At 42.6% G+C, this 8745-nt stretch overlaps 1 protein-coding gene across 3 annotated transcripts; it reads left to right on the forward strand.

Moving 5' to 3' along the window:
• Window positions 1–437: 437 nt before the first annotated feature.
• Window positions 438–8209, forward strand: LOC123064981 (uncharacterized). Of its 3 annotated transcripts, none has more exons than XM_044488358.1 (12): window positions 438–637; window positions 1997–2089; window positions 2389–2478; window positions 3168–3272; window positions 3462–3536; window positions 3829–3888; window positions 4057–4146; window positions 4473–4565; window positions 7164–7361; window positions 7427–7532; window positions 7604–7808; window positions 7918–8209. In XM_044488358.1, exons 1-12 carry the CDS (start codon window positions 528–530, stop codon window positions 8040–8042), a joined length of 1350 nt encoding a protein of 449 aa, XP_044344293.1. In that variant the 5' UTR covers window positions 438–527; the 3' UTR covers window positions 8043–8209. The 3 variants fall into 3 exon arrangements, with proteins under 3 accessions (XP_044344293.1, XP_044344291.1, XP_044344292.1); XM_044488356.1 differs by lacking the exon at window positions 438–637 and adding an exon at window positions 881–1646; XM_044488357.1 differs by lacking the exons at window positions 438–637; window positions 3168–3272 and adding an exon at window positions 882–1646.
• The last annotated feature ends 536 nt before the right edge of the window (window positions 8210–8745 follow it).

Below are 8745 nucleotides of genomic sequence, written 5' to 3' on the forward strand. Positions count from 1 at the left end.
CGTGGGAGAATAGAACCCGGAAGTTAAGCGTGCTTGGGCTGGAGTAGTGAGAGGGATGGGTGACCGGTTGGGAAGTTAGATGATTTGGAATGATCAGGGGTGATAAAAGAATAAATTGAGAAGTGATGAGGGGTGGTGATTAGAGACTAGAGGTTAAAATAATTCAGAAATTTGAAAAAAAAAAATTCAATTTTTTTTTTCAAAAACCTGTGGCGGCCTTTAGTCGCGGTTAGCCACAAGAACCGCGACTAAAGGTCCTCCGCCCACGTGGACGGGCCTTTAGTCGCGGTTCTTAAGCAACCGCGACTAAAGGGGGGGGCCTTTAGTCGCGCCCGTCTGGTCGCGGTTGCGCAACCGCGACTAATGGCAGTTGCGAACCGCGACCAAAGGCCCTTTTTCCACCAGTGATATGTAAATCCGTCTATAAATAAATCTCCACCTACAATACACACGTACGCCTGGTCGACTAATCTCGGTTTCGAGACACATCGCATTGATACGATCCGTGACCACCGGCTTAACAATCGATGGAGCGGAGCTCTCGTCGTCGTCGTCGTCGTGGAGCTCCACGTCAACCAGCTATGGACCAAACGCCAACTCCTTCAACTGCTTCCAGCATCCGTGCACCCAACCCAAGGTACTCCAGTCCCTCCTTGCCAAATTACATCACGTTTTAGTTCCAACTTGTATACGATGGGTTTCTATACGATTTTTCGTACGATAAGAGAGGCCCACAACACCAGATCTGTCTTTTTTTTTTATTTTTTGAGATTAACACCAGATCAGTCTTTTTTATTTTTTGGGATTAACACCAGATCAGTCTTTTTTTATACTGTACTGTAGTTATTATTTTGAGATTAACACCAGATCAGCCTGATAGTGATAGCAGCTCTCCGGCTGATTTTACCGAAGCCGAAGAAGAAACAAACAAGAAACAAGGCCTTGTTACAGCCCCTGGCCACCGCGTAATGAAAGCATCTTCCTCGCCGTCTCCTCCAGCCGCCACAGCATCGTCCTCTCCGTCTCCTCCAGCCGTCACACCTCCTCCCGCTGTCCCCCTCTTTCTACTGCATCGAGCCGCCACACACCCGCCGTCGTGCCGAGCTCCAGCCGTCGCCGGGATCCCCTCACGAAGACGGAAGAACTCCTCCTCCCGCTGCGTCCGCGAAGCGCGGAATCGAGGATTTGGTGGAGCGAGGGTGTTGCCGAAAGGGCCCCTAGGTCTTGCCGCCGGCCGCCCTCGCCCTCGCCATGGACGGTCATGGAGATCCCCACTACGGGCGTCACCCTCAGACTCCTGCCCCTACTGACCCTCGATACCCCCAGTCTGAGGAACATGGTGTTCCCCTCAAATGGGCGAGGAAGAAAGCTAAGATGGAACGGTGGAGGAAGCGCTATGGTCAACACAGCGAGGAGGCCGTAGCTCTCGAGCTGGAGCAGGGAGCCAGCCAGCTACAGAAGGAGGACCTCCCCGAAACCACAATAGGTTCTCCCGTCGGCCACACCATGGGAAGCCATGGCCACCCTGAAACTCCTCGTGACATTCAATACAGCGAGGAGCAAGCTCCTAATCCGTGGTGGTGCGTGAACCTTAATCGAGGGGGGGCCAAAAGGGATCATAGGGAAGACTCTTCGGCTACTGCTGTGTGAGCTTTTCCCCCTTGCCCCTTTTATGAGCAGCTAACTATTGCTATTAAAAAGAGAAACTTTGATCATAAGGGCAATAGAACACCAGCTTAGAGATGTTTTCTTTGAATTATGATGATTATATCCCGACGTATTAGTTACGTTGCACATGTGTGCGGGGGGTTAAAGAAAAGGTTTTGGCCAGTACCAATATACGGTGGTCTCTTTCTCATACATGTATTAAATCAGTGGGTTAAAAATACATACCAATTGCAGTCTCTTCTCTATAATTACGGGATGGTGATAGCCTACCAACTATACAGCAATAAGATCTTAGCAAACCTAACTTCAGATCTTTCAAACTTTGCAGGTCGCCCGCAGCCACGAGAGGACGTATTCGCCAGAGCCTTCTCTATTCAGATCGCCCCAGGCGATCCAAGAGACCTACATCAGAGAAGCTACCGTAAGTGTTACTCTAGCTGTTGTTTTCCCAGTTCCCATTATGGTTACCGCAAATGTGCCTATTACCAGCACGTAACATATACATATTACTCCCTCCGTCCCATAATATAGGAGCGTTTTTGACACTAGTGTAGTATAAAAAATGCTCTTATATTATGAGATGGAGGGAGTAGCTATTTAATATTTACACTAGCCTTCACTCCTTGGAGACAAACTAGAATGCCATGGTCATTATTGCAGCACATCCCATCATTTCTAATCAGTGATGAGTGAGCATATTGCCGGGCTTGTTTTGGTTAGGGTTGAGGAGCATGCTGATGAGGTAAGCAGCAGGGAGTTTGAAGCCCTGAAGCTTGATCAATCACGCCCTACACCTGAGTCAACTCACAGGTATGACCATTTTGTGTTGGCACTTCTCTTTGAATGATGGGTGCTTGCCCCCAAGGTTTAGAAATCTATCTTGGAACTCTTGAGTATTTTTTCTTGCTAATACACGCATAAGTTTTGCAATTGTGTACATCTACATCGGCATGTGTGGAGCTCCTTAGAACCATAACTTAATATTTATCGCTTTCTTTTTCTTTTTTAATTCTCCAGGTTTATCTTGTTTCTTGTTACCACTTACAAGTTATAAATTTGAAAATGTAGCATACGACATATATAAATTAATCAAGTGTAATACATGAATGGAATAGTGGAGAAATTAGCAACTGATCAATATGTAATTAGCATGCTGTGAGCATGTGGCGCCACAATGTGTAGGCGTTATGAATTGACATTTAATTTCTAGATAATATTTCTAGGGGATTTGCATGAACTGCTATTACATTTGGCAAATAAAATTTATAAGCCCATAAAGCACAAAATAATGATCGGTTGTACTCCCTCTGTAAAGAAATATAAGAGCATTTAGATCACTACTTTAGTGATATAAACACTCTTATATCTCTTTACGGAGGGAGTAACTCGTAACACCACCGGCACATGAGTGGCCATGAGGGTTGCTGCTGTTCCTTTAGGGTAGCCAAGGTCTTTTTCTTTTCTTTAGAGAGATGAATTCACCCATTCAATACTTGCAGGCAAGCTGGAAATGCAACCCATGTTCGGCAAAGTGTTCTATATTCAGGCCGCCTCAGGCGGTCCCGTGGTGGACGAGAACAAGAACCATCACCGAATGAACTACTGCAAATTTTCTTACTTATTTCTGATATTCTGTGTGTGCCTTTTACATGAGCATTTGAATAAAGGATCTGTGTTAGCTATTATCTGTACTCTCATAGAATAAATAGTTTTTTATTGCTAGTTTCTTTTAAAGAAGCTAGCAATTCTTTCCCTTACTTCCATATAGTCACCGACCAACATGTTTTCATCAGGGTTGAGAAGAATGCTAGCAAGGTGAGTGGCGGTGAGGGACCTATAGTTACAGATCTACCTGAATTAACTCATAGGTATGATATTGTTGTTTAGTTATTATTTTATTATTAATTGGGATTTGGTTAGTTGAAATGACAGGTGCTTATTATGACCTGCATGCGTTCTGCATATAATTCAAATATGTTGATTCATCAACTTGATAAAACTTGTTACAGAAGATTGTTTATGTCAAATATCTGTTTTGGCTATTATTTGCGCCGCAATTCTCATTGAAGAAATAATATTGTATGCAATGCTTGTTTCTTTTATAGATGCTAGTAATTATTCCCACACTTATATAATCACCAACCAACATGTTTTGGTCAGGGTTGAGAAGAATGCTGGAAAGGTGAGCGACATTGAGGGTACTGCAGTTAAGGCTCCACCGTAAGTGTGCCTCTAACAAATACAGCATATTATTTTGCAACGTTACTACATTGGTCTCTGCAGAGCTCCTTGAAATGAAAAACGAGAATGCCTGGTTATTATTGCAATACCTCCATCATAATAGTCACTAGCTAATGAGCATATTGGTTTGATTATCTGTTTGCTCAGCGTTAAGGAGAATGCCAGTGAGGTGCGCAGCAGGGAGTTTAAAGCACCGACACTCGGTCAGTCACTTCCTACATGTAACCCAACGCAAAGGTATTGCATTGCCCTCTTTTTTGCACAGCTCGAACCATGGGTTAATAGTTATTGATTGATTTTTATTACTCTCTAGGATTATTGTGTTGTTTGTTACTCCCTCCGTCCCAAAACGCAAAACATTTGCATTTTCGGACAGAGGGAGTATCAAGAAGCCTCAAAGCAATAAAAATGGACCTATAGCATTCTTTCATGAGTTTTGATATCATTCAAATATGCTTAATTCATCATCAATTTTACAAAAAATTGCTGAAGAAGATTATTTATGTCAAGTAAATGATAGCTTTGAAATAACCACTGATTGTGTGGACATTTTGTTGCTCTAGGTCCAAGGAATGGTGTGATTATTACGCTGCCAACGACAGTGAAACTCGCTCTGAAGTTTTTGAGGAGATGCTCAAAGATGTATCAGAGCCTTGGTACGTATGATGATTTTGCTTTTGTTCGTCTCGTATTATATTTGTTTTGTAGTTTGTAAGTCTTAAATGCATTGCTGTAGCAAGAAGCCTCAGAGCACCACAATTTTACTTGTTTATATATACATGGATCAAGTAAGGAAACAACAACAGAACAACATGTCATTAGTGCAGTGTGGCTTATAGACCTAGATGCACGACGAGATAACTACTGCATTGAAGATAGCCAGACACCATGGTTGTGGGATGCTGTACAGACATATACTAGCTGGGAGAATATATGGAGAGAATATATTTGTTCTTTATTGCTTGGTTCAAAGTTCAAACATAGATCGGGGAATATAACTGGTTTTATAAACGAACTAATGTACCCTGGGTTACTTTGATATGGTCCACTTATTTCTCTAGTGGAATTCCTCATTACATGGATTGTGTGGCTCTTTCTGGTGGAAAGATATATCCCAGTTATCTGACACCTACAGGGGGACCACTTTTGTGTCTGTTGGGGATGGCTTCCGGTTCTGTTCTGGAAAGACATGTGGGCTAATGAAATCATTTCCGATTCTCACCCTAGGGCTTTCTCTTTCTGTATAGATGATGATATCTCAGCTATCTGTCTGGGATCTTCAGTCTCTCTCAGCCACTGCTCTTCCCTACATGCACCATTGAATATGATCCTTAGAAAGGGTACCCAAAAATCTAGCTGCTGACTTATGCGAGAAGGAAATGCTGTATTCTATCCATTTTTTACAGCTGCATCAATCACAGCTGCGATTGCAGCATCTTCATCTTTCAGGAACAAGATTTTGAGACTGAGTTAGTAACCACTGATCTGTTTGAAGCTAACGAACCATCTTCTATGACTTTCTGCCTGCAATTAGTGGTATATGAAAAAGAGCATCTCCTTATCCATCAGTTAAGACCTCCCAAAGTTAGACCAAAGTCAAAATCTGTTTAGAGAAAGAGAGGCATATTGAACATCTAATGTAAAACAACATGCATGTCGTTTTGGTTCATTCTTTGGAGGAAACAGGCAGAATGGAAAGAGAGAGAGTGCCTTCATCAGTCTCTATTTTTATTAGAAACACTTGTTGTTAAGAACATATAAGTTACGTCTACGCATAGAAGATAATCAATCAACAAAGTTAAAGGCGGCAAATTTCACATGTAATCTCAGCTCCATCCATTAAATTTCCTACCTCAACCTGACAGTGCAATGAATGATGTGTGGAGATGTGTCTGGGGGACGGCCAATCTTTGTTCATGCAAGTTTCACTCCTGCTTCCGAGATGTACTACTAGCTGATGAGCCCTTCTAATGGATTTGGAAGTCGAAGTGACCCATGAAACAAATTAAACACTAGGAACATGTTGTGCAGAAGAAATTTCAACATTGGTAATATTTGCACCTGCCTTCTTTGTTCAGTGCCTCCTGAGGAAACAGTGGAGCACCACTTCTTTCAGTGTCCCTTCAGCTCCTATTGTTGGGCCTCACTTGGAATATCATGTCCTCTTGCTGGTTCCAGGCTTGAACTTATACATGCTGCAAGACAGAGCTTGGATATCATGGATATCTTTATCATGGCTACTTGGGGTGTTTGCAAGGAGACAAATAATAAGCGCTTCAGACGGATCCCTCCCTCTCACCAGTCCTGGATTATCAGGTTTAAGGAGGATTTCACTCTCCTGAAGCACATAACTAAGCAAGGACTAGACGGATATTCAATTTGGCTCTCAGGTGTAGATGATCCTCATACCAGGGCTGCAAAGATTCCCGCTAGGGGTTGTATTCTCACGCGTATTTCAGATTGCGTTGGCTCTAAAGCTATAGTAACTAGCCCGCCTTTGCACAGTAATAAATGTGGAGATTGTTTGCTTGTCGGCAGTACAAACGAATGGACCGTTGCTGCAAATATGTGCCACCGGCTCGGTAGCATCCATTAACTCCACCTGCCCCATCTGCTCACTGAACCGAAACTTTGGTCAAATCCACGGCCTGCTTATCTCCTCCTCGTGAGGTACCCATGAGGCCATGAGACCAAGTGGTGTTGACGGTTTCCAGAGGAGAAGCTATATGGTGGATCGAGATGGAGCATGCCGCAATTTTGGGCGTAATAACTATTATTCTTTTTTAATTGATACTCCCTCCGTCCGAAAAAGCTTGTCCCTCAAATGGATGTATCTTAGCAGCACCAAGTTAGTGCTAGATACATCCATTTGAGGGACAAGCTTGGGACAAGTTTTTTCTGATGGAGGGAGTATGTCAGTAGGAGCCATGCTACAACTTGTGGAATAACTGTTTTCTTTTCTTCAATTGTCTCACAAACTACACTTTGCGGTATCATGCCAGTTTAAGATGAAGCGTATGTGATCAGGATTCATGATCAATATATTGATCATTTAATGGCATAATTAATTAAAAATTTACTCGTTGCACTTGCACTTTAGAGAACAGTGTATATGTATACGGAGTTCAATGCTATTTAACAAATTTTCAACATGCATGGCATACTGTTTTCCATATATTGCTTCTTAGGCTCATTTGTGTGTGTGGTATTATTCTGCATCTTGTTGATCCTTTGGGGTTTTTTTTCTGTTTCAGGGCACAAACATGTCGTGATATACATAAGTACTTGGAAGAACACACATACACTTGTATGGTGGAGGCTATGATTGCCGCTAAACATGGCTTTAGTAACCCGGCCCAGCATAAATTGGATGCTCAAGCATTTTTGGAATCAGAAGGGGCATTTGAAGCTCCTGAAGTCCCTGAGTCCTCTCCAAGAGAGAATATAGCACAGTATGTTCTGATATGATTTTCATATAAATTTTGAAGCATGCAACAATTTTAATGTACTGTTGCAGGGGCGAAGTGTCTACTGAGGAAATCATCAAGAATGGTAAAAAGTGGATGGGTGAGGAAGTCATGTTGGCTTTTAAGAAGTACAAGGAAGGAAAGAGCCAATTCAAAGTACGTGCGGTTTTCTGCTATTTTGTCCTCCTATAACTGAAAGCAAGTTTGTTTATAAGGTGTTTTTTCAGGACGTGGTGCATTATGACCTAGATGAGCTTCAACATCAGTGCTTCAGCATGGAGAGCTATGATCATACCTTCCATCACTTCAACTTCACCGTTAAGATGGAGAAATCAGGCGGCGATTCGTCATCGACGCCCTTTTTTGCTGAGGTGAAAGAGATCCATGGAAGAAAATATTATTCCTGCTACGAACTAAGTTCTTATGATGATGGTATGTGCCCCTGCTGTCTTCTCTTCCATTCTAATTAAATAAGGATTGTGTTTAGTTTGCTTGCTGCAATATTATGTTTTGATGTCTTGAGCTATGTATCTTTGTTTAGGTCACTGCTATGCGTGCAAAAATCAAGGAATGCATGCACTGAAGCACCCTATTTGTCTAATGGGGTATGACAGTGGTCATGCTGATATGGAGTCCCCCTTCCTTTATCTTAGTGATGACGAATAATCTGATCCCGAGTGGTGACAGTGTTTGCGTCGACAACGGTGTGAAGTATGTGGTTTGTTTATGGTTACATCTTCTGATCTGCATGTAGTCTAGTAGTGCAGTTGTGAATTATACTGATATTTGACCTGTACTAAGAAATTCTAAGGAGCGAGTTTTTGCATTGATGATTATGCTTTTCAATGTTGCACGGAGTAAATTGTCAAACACCACCACAGTTGTGGTCTCGTTTAAAAAAACACGTTCCTTTCTTTTTGCAAAGAGGAATGCTATTCTTTGAAGCAGACGTTGGATTTGGGTGCTCCCGAGTCCTGATCAAAGCACGGAAGTAGGAACAAAACTACCCCTTTTCTCTCAATTTGTATGACCTGTGATCAATTTCCAACACTTGTTAGTGAAAAATGAAAATGTAGTGTTCACTCACTAGTCTCGGGCTCTTGGCAGCTAGTACATTTTGAACGTCGTCGATCCCATTAGCAATCCTTGCTGATGTCCTCGGTCGTGTAGTCGACACTGGAGACCTCGCGGCATGCTGCCTCCTACCAGTGCCCTCGCGTCTGCCTCATTTACTCTTAAGATCTCAGAACTTAAAAACGCAGATGGTGAAGATAGAGTGGGAAATGCCTTCTGAATCCTGGGCTCTACCTGTATTTTTAAAGTGTCATGGTGCTGATGTCCTCGGTCGTGTAGTCGACACTGGAGACCT

This window comes from Triticum aestivum, chromosome 3B, assembly GCF_018294505.1.
Source record: "Triticum aestivum cultivar Chinese Spring chromosome 3B, IWGSC CS RefSeq v2.1, whole genome shotgun sequence".
In the NCBI taxonomy this organism is placed as follows: domain Eukaryota; kingdom Viridiplantae; phylum Streptophyta; class Magnoliopsida; order Poales; family Poaceae; genus Triticum; species Triticum aestivum.